The sequence below is a fragment of the Lithobates pipiens genome, unplaced genomic scaffold (genome assembly GCF_037356315.1).
Source record: "Lithobates pipiens isolate NorthernLeopardFrog02 unplaced genomic scaffold, aLitPip1_a1.2 Scaffold_25, whole genome shotgun sequence".
In the NCBI taxonomy this organism is placed as follows: Eukaryota; Metazoa; Chordata; class Amphibia; order Anura; family Ranidae; genus Lithobates; species Lithobates pipiens.
In genome coordinates, this window is record NW_027507787.1 from 65,894,851 (window position 1) to 65,912,851 (window position 18,001).

The 18,001-nt window shown below is 42.9% G+C and overlaps 1 protein-coding gene across 2 annotated transcripts in view; it reads right to left on the bottom strand.

The window, feature by feature from the left end:
• Positions 1-18,001, bottom strand: part of CDH23 (cadherin related 23) — a 1,769,196-nt gene that overhangs the window by 44,968 nt on the left and 1,706,227 nt on the right. For both annotated transcript variants that reach the window (XM_077454574.1, XM_077454575.1), the window contains one exon: positions 12,509-12,720. In XM_077454574.1, coding sequence (XP_077310700.1) covers positions 12,509-12,720 — 212 coding nt within the window. The remainder of the gene's footprint in view (positions 1-12,508; positions 12,721-18,001) is intronic.

Below are 18,001 nucleotides of genomic sequence, written 5' to 3' on the forward strand. Positions count from 1 at the left end.
CTCACTCTGAAGATGGACCCAAGACTATGGACTATGGAATTTGTAGTGTGCATGGAACAGACCACATTGAATATGCATCGCTCTTTCCAAACAAACTTTTCAGAGAGGCAGAAGAATACAGTCTTAAACCATTTCATGAAAAACAGATGACAGGGCCACTTAGTAGTTTTAGAGAATACGAATATGTTATAGTGTCACTTTAAATTTAGATATACTTTATTGTCCTGATATTAACAGTAGCAGTTGGCTTTTAAATAGAAAAAAAGGGTTAAGGCAGAAGGGGAGGAACTGTGCCCTATTTTCCACTTTTCCTCCTGTCCCAGGGCCTTCTTTTTCTTCTTTTCTACTTAAAGTGGTTTAAACCCTGTTACACCACTTGTACCTACAGGTAAGCCTAGAATAAGGATTACCTGTAGGTACTGTAAATATCTACTAAACCTGCACGGTTTAGGAGATATTTACCATATACTCTTGCTCCGATGTCATTGGCGCATGCGCACTATAGAAATGGTTCACTCGTGCCATTTCTTCAGCAGCATGCCGTGACTGGTGGCTCCCAGGAGACATGTCATTGGTCACAGCGGTGTGTGGGGCCGCTGCAACAGCTTCGATGTAAGGTAAGTATTTTATAATGAGCTAGTATGCGATGCATACTAGCTCATTATGCCTTTGTCTTATTTTTTTCCGGGTTTACAACTACTTTAAAAGCCACAAGCAGCAAGATATCGCTAAAGCCCGATTTTCTGCTGATTTTTTCCTTCAGATTTACCAAAACCATGTAGTGGAAGAGCCTGCCTGATTGCATACAAATTGAAACTCCTAAGGTTTGACCTCATATTATATGGTTTTGGTAAATTTGAATGAAAAATCTGATAGTGTGTATGGGGCTTAAAAGAAGCTGTTAATATGTGGGCATTTATATCCCACTAGACAAGATAATCAAATGTAATATACAGTGTACTAGGCAGACCACGTTCAACTCTTTCTGCCCAGGTTCACATTGATGCGATTTGGCATGTCAAATTGCATGTCTGAATCGGTGCGACGCTGACTTTGCAGCGCCGTACCAATTCCCAAAAGTAGTTTCTGTACTACTTTTGGTGACGATTTCAATATACATCTGTGCAGGAACGCACGCAGATGTCTCTGAAATCACCCTTGAAGTCGGATTGACATGCGGGTATGAAATTGAATCGTGCGATGTTCTGCTGAATTCACACAATTTCAATCCTGCAATCAGTGTGAACCTAGGCTCTTTGTCACAGAGGGATTGATTTAATTAAAATGCAAAGTGGAAAATATGGTGCAGTTGTGCATGGTAAGCAATCAACTTCCAACTTTATAATTATACTTTGACAAAAAAAAACCCTGGACGCTGATTGGTTTCTTTGCAGAGCTGCACCAGATTTTGCACTCTGCTGGTTTAGTAAATCAACCCCTATAACATTTTTTGATCTTTGTTTTTTTAGTCCACGCAAGCCCTTATTACATTTTGAAGGTGTCCTTTTATATTATATTATAACAAAAATAAGATAAAAACAAGATTTATCTTCTATTAGCCCTTGTACACACGGTCAGACATTCCGACAACAAAATCCGACAGATTTTGTCCGAAACTGGTGTTGCATACACACGGTCGGACAAAGTTGTCGTAAAATCCGATCGTACGTAACGTGATGACATTATTTCATTACGACTACATTCAGGCTAGTAGCCAATAGCTTTGGTCTATGAATTTGATCTGAGCATGCGTGGCACTTTGTCCGATCTGAATTCTCTACACACAATCGGACAAAGTCCGATCGGATCATGTTGTCAGAAAGTTTTATAGCCCAGCTCTAAAATTTTGTCTGTCGGATATTCAGACAGAAACAGTCCGATGGAGCCCACACATAGTCGGATTATCCGACAACAAGGTCCGATCGGACATTTTCCGTCGGAATGATCCGACCATGTGTACAAGGGCTTCGAATAATTTCTCCATATGTAAGCAAATATAAGCATACTACAAATATTGCTGTAGTTACAACTTTGATGTAAATGTATCTGTTGTAGCTTAATTAATTTCTCTATATGTAAGCACACAACTAAACTGTGATACAAATGTAGCTGTTTAAAGCATGTTCTGTAACAGAGTTATATTCAGTACATTTTCAAGGTGATTCTAAGCATAGTAGCCTATTCAGTTCCACTTTTATACATTTTCATATATTCTTTTGTTTTTATGCATATCTGCAGCACTCCACCAATCAGGCATGTATGGTAGAGTGGCCAGACTGAAGCCACTCCTTAGTAAAAGAGCCACATGACAGCCCACCTGAAGTTTTCCAAAAGGAACATGAAGGACTCTCAGACCATGAGAAACAAAATTCTCTGGCCTGATGAAACAAAGCACTTGTACACACGGTCGGACATTCCCATGGAAAATGTCGAGTCGGATAATCCAACCGTGTGTGGGCTCCATCGGACTGTTTCCGTCGGAATATCCGACCGACAAAGTTTTAGAGCTGGGCTATAAAATTTTCTAAAAACATGATCCGATCGTTTGTAGAGAATTGCGATCGGACAAAGTGCCACGCATGCTCAGATCAAATTCCTAGACCAAAGCTATTGGCTACTAGCCTGAACGTAGTCCCGTCGTAACGAAATAACGTCATCACGTTACGAACAATCAGATTTTCCGACAACTTTGTCCGACCATGTGTATGCAACACCAGTTTCGGACAAAATCCGACGGAATGTCCGACCGTGTGTACAAAGGCAAAGATTGAACTCTTTGACCTGAATGCAAGTGTCATGCCTAGAGCAAACCAGGCACAGCTGATCGCTGGTGTCAGGGCTGGCTTAGCCCTTCCTCCTCTGGGCTGGCCGCTCAGCTGTCGGCTAATTGCCAGCTCTCTTCTCTCTCCACAGTTACCAGCTATTTCCGATAAAGCTCGTCTGGCCTGCCTATTTAAAGTCTTCCAGCTAATTTCTCCATTGCCTTCACGTTTGGTCACATCACTAGGAACCATCGCCTGCTGTTGTTTCAAGACTGGCTTGCTAACATCCCTCCTAGCTTCCATCCTGCTTGCAGTTGCTCTCCTTGGATCTCTGACGTCTGGACTGGCTGATTACCCCGATCTGGTTTATGAACTTTGGACTGGCTGACTACCCGATCTGGCTACTGGACTCTGGCTTGCTTGACTACGCTTTTTCCTATTTACTTTTTTATTTTTATTAATAAACAAGTGCGATTTGATTGTACTTCTGTCTCTGTCTGTTTCATGGTTCCTGACAGTACGTGAAGGCCATGAATTCAGAAGATACAGTCAATCCACTTGTTGGTAATATTTTTTCCAGATTGGATGAGCAAGATCACTGCATGGATCAGTTTGCCTTGGCGTTACAAACGCTCCTGAATCGCACGGCTCACATCACAGTGGCTGCTCCGGTACAACCTGATTCGCAGGCCATCCCTACTGCTGCGCCAGTCTCTGTCCAGGCACCCACCTCGAGTATTACCTCTATAAGAGGTATGTCTGGTTCTGCTCCGCTTCCCCAGCGATTTGGGGGCGATCCAGTTCAATGGAGAGAGTTTATCAATCAGGTTGAGATATACTTTGAAATGCTGCCCCAGGTGTTTCCCACGGACAGAAGCAAAGTAGGTTTCCTGATATCTTTGCTTTCTGAGAGAGCCTTGGCCTGGGCTAACCCTCTATGGGAGACGCAAAAACCTGTTGTTTTGAGTTACCCTCAGTTTGTGGCCTCCTTTAAAAGGGGTTTTGACGTCCCTGCACGATCCGCTTCTGCTGCAAAGTGCCTCATGTCCATCAAACAGAGTACGAGAACTGTTGCCGACTACGCCATTGAATTCCGTACTCTGGCAGCAGAGGTTGCTTGGAACAAGGAGGCCCTCATGGCTGCTTTTTCTCATGGTCTCTTGGATTCCATCAAGGATGAGATAGCAGCCCGAGATATACCCACTGAGCTGGAGAGCTTGATCTCGTTTGCCATCCTCATTGACTCCAGACTCAGAGAAATACTTTCTCTTAAGGAACACTTGCGGAAGCCTCCTGTACGTTTGCCTCCAAGCTTTGTAGTCCCACCCATGCCTCCCTCACCTCCCATGCCTCCTGGTTCCGAGTTGGTCAGTGAAGATGAACCCATGCACCTGGGCTTCACGCGTCTCTCTACGGATGAGTCAGCCTTTAGGAGGAGGGAGAGATTGTGCCTTTATTGTGGCCAGGCAGGTCACTTTTTGAACTCTTGTCCTACCCGTCCAGGGAACGCCCGAACCTTGAGGTCCTGTCATGGACAGACCTTAGGTGGCGTTGTTTCGTCCCCAGTTAGCCAAAAGGATAAGCCCCTGGTTTTGGTCACCCTTTCTTGGGCTGAGTCGTCCATCGAGATACAGGCTCTAATCGACTCTGGGGCTGCAGGCCTGTTCATTGATGCTGCATTTGTTTCGCAGCACTCAATTCCGTTGCAGCTGCATGACACTCCATTTGCCACTAAGGCTCCTGATGGGAGACCTTTACAGCCTGCCCATGTGACTCATGAGACGGTTCCGTTGTCCATGGCCATAGGGGCTCTTCTCCATGAGATAATCCAAGTCCAAGTTATTTCCTCACCCAGATTTCCGCTGGTTATTGGTTAACCTTGGTTACAGAGGCACAATTCCTCTTTTGACCTTCAACCTGGTGCCATACCTCCTCGTGGCCGGGTTTACCCTTTGTCGGTCTTGGAGGATAAGGCCATGGAGGAGTATGTTGCTGACGCACTTTCTCAAGTGTTCATCCGCAAATCCTCATCTCCTGCTGGTGCTGGTTTCTTCTTTGTGAAGAAGAAGAGCAGTGAACTGAGACCTTGCATAGATTATAGGGGTCTCAATCGTGTCGCGATTAAGAATGCCTACCCGATTCCATTGATTACTGAGTTATTTGACCGCCTCAGGGGAGCAACGGTTTTCATGAAGCTTGACCTGAGAGGGGCATACAATCTTGTGCGCATTAAGGAGGGCGACGAGTGGAAGACTGCATTTAATACCAGAACAGGCCATTATGAATACCTGGTAATGCCTTTTGGCCTTTGTAACGCCCCTGCAGTTTTCCAGGAATTTATTAACGATGTCCTCCGAGATTTGTTGCAGTTGTGTGTGGTGGTTTATCTCGATGATATCCTCATATTTTCCAAGTCCCTGGAGAGCCACCACACAGATGTCTGTCGTGTACTTCAGAAACTAAGAGAGAACAATTTCTATTGTAAACTGGGGAAGTGCGAGTTCCATCATGAACAGGTTACATTCCTGGGCTGTGTCATTTCCACTGCTGGTTTTTCAATGGACCCAGAGAAACTTTCGGCAATCCTACAGTGGCCTCGACCCGTGGGTTTACATCCTCTGCAGCGTTTCCTGGGCTTTGCCAACTACTATCGGAAGTTTATTCGTAACTTCTTGTCTCTGGTCAAGCCTCTGACTGATATGACCAGAAAGGACGGTAACCCACAGAGTTGGTCTCCGGAGTCCATTAAGGCCTTTGAGACTCTCAAGGCTGCCTTTGTTTCTGCTCCTGTGTTGGCACATCCTGATCCTACGTTGCCTTTTATCCTAGACGTTGATGCTTCTGAGACTAGAGTTGGCGCCCTTCTGTCTCAATGTCCTAACTATGAGAGCGCTATGCATCCGTGTGGCTACTTTTCCAAGAAATTGTCACCTGCTGAGTGCAATTATGAGATTGGTGACAGAGAGCTGTTGGCGATCATTTTAGCCCTGAAAGAATGGAGACATCTCCTTGAAAGTACCACTGTGCCCGTTCTTATTCTTACTGACCATAAGAATCTTACATTCTTGTCTGAGGCTAAGTGACTCTCTCCCAGAAGGGCGCGATGGGCTCTTTTCTTGTCGAGCTTTAATTACATTGTCTTATTCTTATCCGGTACTAAGAATGTAAGGGCCGATGCCTTGTCACGACAATTTTCCTCCACTTCCAAGTCGGAGTCGGTTCCGGTTCCTATGATTCCTCCTGATCGTATCTTAGCTACGGTTCGCACCAGTCTTACTTCTTCTTTGGGTGACACAATTCTTGCTGCTCAGGTCCATGCTCCTCCTGATAAACCTTGTGACCGCTGCTTTGTCCCAGAGAGTCTCCATACTGCAGTGCTCCAGACTTACCATTCTCCCAAGGCAGCTGGCCATCCTGGGAAGAATCAACTCATTTGGGCCATCTCCCAACAATTCTGGTGGCCCAGTCTACGGGCTGATGTTACTGCTTTCGTAGCTGCCTGTCCCGTGTGTGCTCAGAGTAAGACTCCACGACACCTTCCAGTGGGCCTCCTACAACCCATACCCAATGGAGAGAGGCCCTGGACTCACCTGTCTATGGATTTCATTGTGGAATTGCCTAACTCCCCAGACAACACTGTTATCCTTATGGTGGTTGACCGGTTCTCAAAGATGTGTCATTGTATTCCACTTAAGAAGTTGCCCACCTCTAAGGAACTGGCTTCCATTTTTGCTCAGGAGATCTTTCGCTTACATGGGCTACCCAAGGTGATTGTCTCGGATAGGGGCAGTCAGATTGTCTCCCGGTTCTGGCGAGCCTTTTGTGCACAGTTGGGAATCCAGCTTGCGTTTTCTTCTGCGTATCACCCGCAGTCTAATGGGGCCGCAGAATGAGCCAATCAGTCCTTGGAGCAATTCCTACGTTGCTATATTTCTGACCATCATAAAAACTGGTCTGACCTATTACCTTGGGCCGAGTTTTCTCACAACAGTGCCTTGAATTCTGCCTCCCCATTGTCTCCATTTATGGCGAATTATGGTTTCCAACCTTCCATGTTGCCTGACTTGTTTGTTTCGCATCGTATTCCTGCGTTAGAGGAGCATCTCTGTGGTCTTCGTTCCACTTGGGTACAAGTCCAGGAGGCTTTGCATCATGCTAATGATAGGTACAGACTCCATGCTGACTGCAGACGCCTGCCAGCACCTTCCTACCAGGTTGGGGACAGGGTCTGGCTGTCATCTCGCAACCTCCAGCTTTGTGTTCCCTCACTGAAGTTTGCACCTCGGTTTATTGGGCTTTTCCGTATCCTTCGCAGAATTAACCCAGTAACTTACGTGTTGGACCTTCCTCCTAGTATGCGCATCTCAAATGTGTTTCATGTCTCCTTATTGAAACCGTTGGTCTGTAATCGATTTACCACCTCCGTGCCACGTCCTCACCCTATTCAGGTTGAGAACCATGTATGAGGTACAATCCATTGTTGACTCCCATAGGTTCCGTGGGCGCATACAGTACCTGGTGCATTGGAAGGGGTACGGTCCGGAGGAACGCTCCTGGGTTTCATCCTCTGACATACATGCCCCTGTCCTCCTCCGTGAGTTCCATAGACGGTTTCCCCTCAAGCCCGTTGGCCCTCCGAGGGAGAGGGGTCATTGAGGGGGGGTACTGTCAGGGCTGGCTTAGCCCTTCCTCCTCTGGGCTGGCAGCTCACCTGTCGGCTAATTGCCAGCTCTCTTCTCTCTCCACAGTTACCAGCTGTTTCCGATGATGCTTGTCTGGACTGCCTATTTAAAGTCTTCCAGCTCATTTCTCCATTGCCTTCACGTTTGGTCACATCACTAGGAACCATCTCCTGCTGTTGTTTCAAGACTGGCTTGCTAACATCCCCCCTGGCTTCCATCCTGCTTGCAGTTGCTCTCCTTGGATCCCTGACGTCTGGACTGGCTGATTACTCGATCTGGTTTATGAACTTTGGACTGGCTGATTACCCGATCTGGCTACTGGACTCTGGGTTGCTTGACTACGCTTTTTCCTATTTACCTTTTTATTAATAAACAAGTGTGATTTGATTGTACTTCTGTCCCTGTCTGTTTCATGGTTCCTGACAGTACGTGAAGGCCATGAATTCAGAAGATACAGTCAATCCACTTGGATCTCAGAACACATACATAATATAGAGATCAGGTTTAAGTACCATGGTGTATCTTTACATTTTAAAAAATATCACAACCAGGACCGGTCTGGTCTCAAATTTTGGGGGGTAGACCATATATATCCAAATCGGAGGGGATCAAACCTAGTACGTGAGATATCTAAGAGAGAGACTCAATTAATTTCTTATGTATACGTTGACTCAAGGTGGAATGAATATAGAACTTGATGTTAACTGTTTCATAAGTGATTATTAGTTGAGGTGAGCACCATTCAATCTCTCTCATACGATAGATTAATTATGGTGCTTATGAAAAATTTTATTAAATTAGGGATTCCATTATAACTAGTTTTAATATCTTATATTGTCATTTTAATATTGCATATAATTAGGGGCAGTTATGCTAAAGAGTAGCGAGGAAGTGTAACCTTGGTGTAGTTTATACATATTGTCTTATATAAAGAATTGCTTTATTAATAACTTTATCGTTATTTTCAATATAAATATTTTATTACAATCTTTATTAATATTTCATAGATAATTAAGGCATTACTGTTTGATTGAAATTGATCGATGTATAAACTAATCACTTTATTGTTGTATTTTTAATGGATGTTACTGTATTTGTATGTATCTCATCAGATTAACTTGAATGATATACTGTATATAAATATGAATGACATTGCAGCTAAAAGTGCATCGGTAGCTTAGCGGTGTAGGGCTCCTGTCCTAAGTTGTAGACATGCACTGGGCTGGAGGAGACGAGCCTGCCGCTTTAGTTCTCTGATGCTGACAGCTATGTTATGACTACTGGGCGGTGTCTGCTACCCGAGGCTTATATGGAGTTAATAGCTCACATTAGGTCAGTATATAAGAATGGTACGTTGCGTCGTTAGGCCACACCAGGGGTCAAGTCCTGGGGAAAAAAGTGTGGGAACTCCCACCCAAGATCCGCTCCCCCACCCAAAAAAAATAAAAAATGATACACTCATATTCACGAACACTTAAAAAGTGGTATTTTTCATCCAATTTTTGTATTGTGTGTATGAAGCTTAACTGTTAGTACATAAGAAAAAAAATCCTCAATAAACACAAATACGGTAATTCTCTGAATAATCAGCATTCATTCAATTGTGCTTCCATGCAAATGTGAACATCATGTTCTGATCTTTATTGGGGAATGTTATTTTGTATATAGAGTGTTTATGTGGTGAGTTTACACTTTTCAATGAACAGAGTTTGGATAGCACAGGGTTAAACAGAAAGGTCATAAATTAACTGCACATTATCTGGACAGAATGCTTGGGGAGATAATGATGTGTTCCTGCTTAGGAGATGTATGTTAGCTTGGGGGGCTGCAATCTCTGCAGGGGCTCCAACACACACTCACTGCCATTCCAACCCTTCACATATTTCCACATAAACTTCCCTCCTGGCATGAAACTTTGCCAGGTATTGTGCTCAGCTTACCACCCCAAACTGATGTTCCTCCCTCAGATCACCTCTCTCCCTGCATGTCCTGTGAGCAGAATGGCTGTGCTCCTCCTCTGGGTTCTCTCAGCATATGGCACTGAAGATAGAAGAGGGGAGAGCTCAGCGGGACACACAGAGCAAGTATGCAGGAGACAGAAAATCAGGAGGGGCCGGCGGGGAGGAGCGCATCATGAGAGGTCTGACTAAATGCAATCTCTTAGCAGCAGGGACCTGATCTACCCGTCAACTAGCTGTGATTGACAGGTAGATCGAAGCGGAAGCTGTCATGGGGCCCCCTATTGGCAGAGCCTGAATGGTCAGGTGTGCGGCACTTACTATTGCGAGCTGTGTCTGCGGCTTCTGGTGTAGCACCTGCCACACAACTCGCATACTTCAAAGTCTTGCAGGACATGGCTGCTAAAGGGAACTGAGTTCCTGTTGTGGAAAAAGTACAGGAACTATGTTCCCATGCGTTCCCGCAGGACTTGAGCCCTGGGCCACACCCTCAGATGATGTTGATGACAAAACAACTCAACGCTGGGCCAAATGACTGCCAGTTGTGATGTCAGCACGCAGATCGGGACACGGTTTTCACTATCGCCAGTGAGCAGAGCAGAGGAGCTTATGGTAGGAGACACCGCCTGTGTTTGTTCCCCGTCTGGATGCATGCTGATCTCTAAATAGTAATACTGATATGATATATATTTTGAGTAAGTGCAGTTCCTAAATTGGGGGGCATGTTTTATTTAAATAAACTTTTTTAATGGCATTGAGCTATGGAATTTTTTTCTTTAGCTTTGGAATGAGCCAATTTTTGCATGAGATCCATCCCCTGGTCTGCAATTAAGAATAAGGTGAAATCCATTCAGAGTGAACATCCAAGATTGGTGTTGATGCCTATTTTCCAGCGTTGTCTGGTAAGCGTTTAATCACAAGGGGGCTGATCCGTCCCCCCTTATTCTCACGTGTGGAGGTGTCTGTGACTGCAATGTGTTTGACTCTCACTATACACACAGTTTGGAATAACCGATAAATTGCAAATTAGAACTGACTTTTTTTGCACACTCATTGTTTGATATCGCACATTTTTAAAAAGTATATTGTGTTTATTTATATGTAGCACTGCCTTGTTTGTTCCATTTGATATACACATATATATCCTATTTTTTTATTGTTTAAAGTTTCTATATTTATTTTGTAGCCCTTGTGAAGAGTCTATTGGCCTCAGAAATGCATTGGTTGTTTTATGCCAGCATAATATGGTCAATTAAAAGTAACTTGGGCTATTCCATTTTTTGGTTTGATGCTCATTTTGTATTTTTATGCTTTGCTAGTTTCTACCAGTTCCATTAACCACACTTATTTTACCCCCAAACTCCTCTCCTTTCTATAGCACACCTCAAGAGGCAGGATGCTGCAATTCAGCCCTGAGCCAGTCTCTGAAGGAGGTTTTCATGGCTTCTGGGATAAGCAAAGTAAACTTTTTGATGCGGTTACACTGATATACCTGGATAGGATAAGAATACACACAGATTTATTTGATGCCAGAACGCACAGACAGAGACTGTCATATAAAACATAAGACTTCAACTCAACTGGGTAACAACCTTACAATTCAAACAATCCTAGGAGATCAGGCTATCTTTTAACTTTGTATAGGATTTTTACTCTAAAAATACAAATAAAGATCGGGAAAATACCTGAGCTAGGTTTGGGAAACAGAGACATACAACATGGTTCATGAACAGTTTCTATGCTTTACCAGCAGTGCATGCTTTCATCAGTATTAGCACTGTCCAATTGAATACGTCTGTTTTTGCACTGATACAATCCATACAAACCTACAGGCTTTTCCTTCAGTAGATATTTTATAACAAGCTATATGACTTGTAGTTCCTATATATTAGGCCTCTTACATGCACTTCACATTATTTTGATTCATTTGGGTGGATCAAAAAATGAAGCAAATATTTCCTGAATGGGTAACTTTTTTGAACTAATTATATGGTATGGCATTTTTTAAACTGACATGGGCAACACTTTCAGTAATGATGCCATTATATCATTGCATCTTTACATTGGCAACAAGAACACTTTAGCTTTTTCTCAGAATTTTTCAGTGTCACATGAAATTCACAGAATTCTATTAAATCTGAAATCTGCATAAGGCTGCAAGCCAGCTCCCATAAGCTGCATTTCTATGACTACAGACCTTCCGAGATGACTCACCCTACCAAGTACAATAAACTCTACTCCTAAACAAATCTACTTTTCTAAATACAATCTTCTGAGCTCAGCCAGTGAATTCTTGCTAAGAGTTTGCTTAAAATCAACACCAGTTTAAAATAATAAAATAATCCAACACTCAGCAGAAAATAAAATATGAGCTTTGGCTGCAGTAATCTCCTTCCCATGACTGTCCCTAGTCCAGTGATCCAATTTAGTCTTACTGAAGATCCATGAAAATGGAATGTATATTAATAAAGACAGTGGTGAGGACCAAGGAAGAGGGTTCTGCTTAGAAACCCATATCTGGGCAGCAGCTAAAATAAATGCTAACCCCCCCCCCCCCCCTTTGATTTTAATTTTCACCCATGTCCCTCACTCTATTGTTGTGTTGTCCACAAGAACTTGAATGATTGGTCAGCTGGCCAAGGAGGTTGCTGGGCAAGGACAGCATGTATGCACTGCATCAGTTCCCACTAGTGGTGCTTGCGTGATGTCAGCAATCACTTGCTAAAAAGTTGAGGGGTGGTAGACTAATCGCTTCCTCATAGAATGTGGGCAGTGGTGACTTGTCTCTATCATAGAAAATGTGAACCTTGTCAGACAGAAAAACATTTTTTTCAGGGCATTGGAGCATGGGACCAGCTTAGGTTGTGTCCATGGATGTATTTTTGCCAAGATATGCTGTAATGTAAATAATTACCTCTAATTTGTTTTGCCCAGAGGTCATCTTAAATTTTAGGAAAGTACAGAAGAGGTGACAAGCAGACCCATGGCTGTACTAATATTAAACATGTTCTATGAATTTTGTTTTCATCTGCTATTTGAGATAATGTTATTAAGAATAATTAAAGCAAAATAAGGTTCATTCTTCTAAGACAAGTTTACTATTTACCTCTTTTATATGTAGAATGGTACCATTAGGTGGTCGAACAAACACAGGCCGGTTGTCATTGACATCGATTACATCCACTCTTAGCATCGTTGTCCCCCACAGAGGTGGCCTGCCTTTGTCAGTGGCTACAATCGTCAAATTAAATCTTTCAAAGGACTGTAGAAGTCTTCGGGAAGTTATTAGTCCAGAGTTTATATCAATGAGGAATGCATCTAAGGAAACATTACAAATATAGTTTTTATTATGTATCAAAAATGTGCAAATGAGGATACAGTATTGAAAAACAAAAACTGGATTTGGATTGGATGCTATCATCAACCACTTCAACATCTGCTTGCACTTGCAGTACATAAGGACTTTTTATACTCTCTAGAACAAGACTTTTGTAAATTGCATTCTTTCAGATGCCTTGCCTTGATATAAAATTTTTTACAGAATTCGAATTTATTCCTGGCTCCAGAAAGTTAGTGGTGGATAAATCTTGCCAAGTTCTGGACGAGTAGAAGTCACAACCATTTGCTTATAACACGTGACTGGAAAGATTTGACTCACTTCTTCTCAACCTCCAGACAGTCTGGGATAGGTAAGACATGGGTTGTAGAAGGTCAGCCACAATAAATGTTTTATTTGGGGAGGGGGAGAGGGGCGTTTCCGGCCAGTGGGGAAGATGGCTTCTTAACTGAAAGCTCCAGCAGCCTCACGCTCTCAGCAACGAGTATAAAGCACAAGGAAGAGACTCACCAGGCCCTGCACCCACTCGTTTTACCGGCGATCACACCCAGGAGCCATGCCCAAAGGAGGAAGGGAAATAAACCTCCCCAGCGCCTCACAGACTTCTATCCAGCAGCGGCCGTGAAAAGTAAGTAAGATGGCGCCGGCCCCAGCTTCAGCGGTGCGGCCGCTTGCCTCACAGCCACCACAGCATGGGGGAACATACTATGAATCCTCCCGAGGACTCGGGGAGTTCTCTTCACCTTCTACACCCACTACACGCAGCCCTGCTAAAACTAGGCATCGTAGGGAGCAGGATGTGCTCTTTAATGGGATGCAGCCTGTTATCTCTCCCTGTCTCCCTATGCAGAACAGACAGGCAGAGTCCTTAATTTAAATTTTCCCTGCCACAAGCCAATCAATATCAGAAAGCACCATGAAGGATATGTTGCTGTCCCTCAGAAGAACTCTATTTAGTGACTTTTCCGACACGATTGCTCCCCTGAGTGCCACAGTTCAAACCCATACTGACAAAATACACTACCTGGAAACTAAAATGGTGGATCTGTACTCTGCTCACAATGACCTGGTAGATGCTTACACAGACCAAGAGAATGAACATCAGCAACTCCAGAATAAAATAGCAGATCTAGAAGACCGCTCGAGGAGGAACAATATAAAGTTCAGAGGAATACCTGAATCCATACCTTCAAATGAGCTTACAAGTTTTATCCAATGCCTCATGAAAGCTCTTCTGCCATCCTTGTCCGATGTAGAATTGTGCATACCCAAACCTATATTTTTCCCCAACATTGCGCCCAGAGACACCCTGGCTCACATTCACTGCTACCATGTGAAAGAGCTTGTCATGGTGACTGCTGAGCAAAACCCTGTGGTTTCAGATGACTTCACAGGCATATCCCTGTATACAGATATATTGCAACAAACAGCGATGAACAGGAAGAAGCTCGCCACACTCACAAGCATTTTGCTAAACAATAATATCCCCTACCGATGGGGGTTTCCCCACAAAGTTACTGGTCACCTGGAACAGAAAAATGTTCCCTATCCACAGTGTAGATCAAGGCATACAACTTTTTAAGCAATGGCAACTGCTCCCAGCAGAAGCACACCCTCCATCCTCATCTACACCATGATTTCTTTATGTACAATGACATCCCTGAAACTAATAGATTTATACTGTGGAACACCTATAAAGTGTATGTGAGGGGAATATTGATTAAAATGGCATTGTATGTTAAAAAGCAGAGGACAAAGCAGATTGAAGGCTTGCTTACTTCTATATCCCTGAAAGAACAAAAAAATAAAACTACCCAAGACTCCCAACTAACATGTGACATACTCCAAGACAAAACCTGCAATCCCTACTCCTATACAAATATGAAAACCATCTTAAATTTCTTAGAGGCAACTATTATGGTCTGCACAATAAGGCAGGAGCTTGGCCAGCTAAAAAAGTAAAGACAAGGCTATCCAACAAAAAATAGCCACTCTTAAGCACCCCTCATCTCATACTTCCTTGTTTAACCCAAAAGATATTGCAAATGCTTTTGTGGACTATTATCAATCTCAGTATAACCTCCATAATGATGAAATTACCCCCCAGCCCTCTCCTGCACTTATTGAAGCTTTCCTGCATAAAGTTAATTTACCCACTCTCACAACTGCCCAACTTGATACTATTTCCCAACCATTCACAATCCAAGAAATCTGCTTAACTATGAACAAATTACCTAACCGGAAGTCCCCTGGAGATGGATTCTCAAATGAATATTACAAACATCTCTCCAAAGAAATTGCCCCCACTTACAAAATGTCTTCAGTCTTGCTTCTTTCTCTGGTACCTTTCCTCCTGAAATGTTAAAAGCTGTGATTGTTACAATACCTAAGCCTAACAAAGATCCCGCTAGTCCTGCTAATTATAGGCCCATATCCCTTCTGAATACTGATATCAAGATATATGCTAAACTTCTAGCCGCAAGACTACAGAAAATATTGCCTTACCTTGTTCAACCGGACCAGGTAGGCTTTATACTTGGTTGACAAGCTCCTGATGGCACTAGATGTTTTATTAATCTGATTTCCCGGGCTGGCTCTTCCCGAACACCTTCTATGCTCCTCTCTTTGGATGTTGAGAAGGTGTTTGACAGGGTCCATTGGGGATATCTCAAAGCTGTACTTAGTACATTTGGAATCACAGGATGGCTTCAGACCACTATTCTTTCTCTCTACTCTACCCCTTCAGCCACTGTCCTTAACTCAGGAATTACATCTAAATTGATAAAAATAATAAATGGAACTAGACACCTATCATTTTTGCACTTCTGATGGAACCATTGGCGAAGAGTATTAGATCCCACCCCAAAATCACAGGCCTTACCAGCTGGTATTGAACACACTTTTTGCAGACGATGTCATGCTCATCCTTTCCAATCCCAGTCCTCATTAGCTGAGACACAAAAACTGCTTGAAGAGTTTAGCACTGTATCATACTATAAATTAAATGCCTCTAAATCTCAAATAACCTAGGTATTAATATTCCAACCCCCTTCCAAGCCTCATTAAGTAAAGAATTTTCCTTTGCTTGGACTCCCACTTCACTGACCTATTTAGGCATCCATTTAACCACACACAATTATACAATCACAATTTTAAACCCTTCTTGGAATCACTCCCCACACAATTATCCGATCTGCGAACCCAGGAACTATCAATTTACGGGAAGAATAGAGACTTTAAAAATGTTGATCTTTCCCAAACTGCTCTACCTGTTTCACACCTTAATAATCCCCATCCCACACACCTTTTTCTCCTCGATTCAAAAACGCTTTACCCAGTTTATCTGGAACCATATACCGCCTATTTGCTCCCTTTCAATTATGTTGAAGCACAGGAAAAATGGAGGAATAGGAGTGGCCAATGTCTTGGCTTACTACAAAGTCTGTGTGCTAGATAGATGGACTCCCCATGTACATAAATCTTGGTCAAATATGGAGTGTGTAAATATCCCCTTTAAGGATTCTATATTGACCCTTATTGCTACTAAATTGGAGGCCCCATCCCCTACCTCCTTAACTACCTCCTTAACTCTGACAATGCAGATCTCTAAGTGTGGTCAGAATTCTCCATCCCCTCTACACCTCAAAACTCGCTATGTAAGATCAACACCCCCTTCTCGATGCTCCGACACTTCATCCCTCAATTTGACCTAAACCTTTGGAAGTCCAGAGGACTTACACTCCTAAAGGAACTATACCATTGCACTTCTTGCCATAACTTCGGATATCTATACTCACACTTCAACCTCCTTCCCTACACTCACTTTACCTACAGTATATGCAAATTTGGTAATTTCTCTTGAAACACCCCTCGTCCCTATATTTAGAGCTACCAGCCTCGATATTTAGGTTTTTTCAAGACGTAAAGTGCCCACTAAGAGGAATTTCCCTATTGTACAACATTTGTAATGCCCAAGATTCCTTCTCAAAATCCACAACTATTCTTAAGTGGGAAGAAACCTTGGGCATAGGGTATTTCCAGATAATAGTTGGCAGAAAGCCTTCACTACCACATATGCTGCATCCAAATATATGAACCATTGGGAACAATTTAAAAAAACTGTGCACTCATGGTACCTTACTCCATACAAGCTCTCTAAATTCTACCCTTCCCAGTCAGCTCTTTGTTGGCGAAATTGTGGAGAAACTGGTACGCTCTATCACACATTGTGGTCAGATATTTGTGACCAAAACATTCTGCCTAACCCTGAGTTAGCCATTCTACACCTAAACATCCACAAATTTTCACCTAAAACGAGAGTAGTGATGTTACAGCTTCTCCTGGCAGCGAATCTCACTATTATGAGACTATAGAAAACATCCAACTCCCCATCTCCCTCTGATGCCATCACTACTCTCAACCATAAGTGCGATATGAAGAAACTGCTGGTGATCACTGACTCCACTGTAGAAATGTTTTGAAAAAAATGGGCCATATGGCTGTCTAACCCTAAATGTACAGCTAAAGTCTGAATACTTTGCATTCTGGTCCATGCTCTATTCCTCTCCATTACACTATCATAAGGTGACTGAAAAGAATCCTCTTTCTTTCTCTTTCTTTCCTTCTACCACTTCTTTCTCTCCCCTCCTTCCCCTTCCTCCTCCTACGCCCTTCCCCTTTTCTTTTATATACATAATATAATATAATATTTTTATTAGCTTGATATATTTGGGCCTACCCAGTTATGAGGTTTTATGTATTAATGGTGTATCCCTTAACAGCTATTGTATGCTTTGTGATTGTACCACTTTATTCTGCCTCAATTAAAACATATTGACAATAATACATTTTTAATTTAACCAAACTATTAGGGCCCATTCCCATTTTCCCATTTATGTGTGTTGTGTTAAAGCATCTAATTTTTTTTTATGTGCTGCCAGTGCACCGGAAGGAGTACAAAAATGGCCATGACACATTTTTTCCCAACACAATACTGTACCCTTTGCATGATAGGGTGTTACTGTGCATTGTGGTATGCTGCAACACATCTAAGTCAGTGCTGCATTTCCTTAGAGCTCTTTCACACAGAGGTACATCAAAACAGGTGGTTAAGCTGCAGTTTTACTTTCCCAGCCTAGTTGGGCAGTTTTAGTGCCCAACTTACTTCTAATATTGCACCCAGATGAGGCTATAAACATGCTATCTCGGCCTGCATAGATTGACAGGTGGCACCAAATAATTATTATTATATGATTTATATAG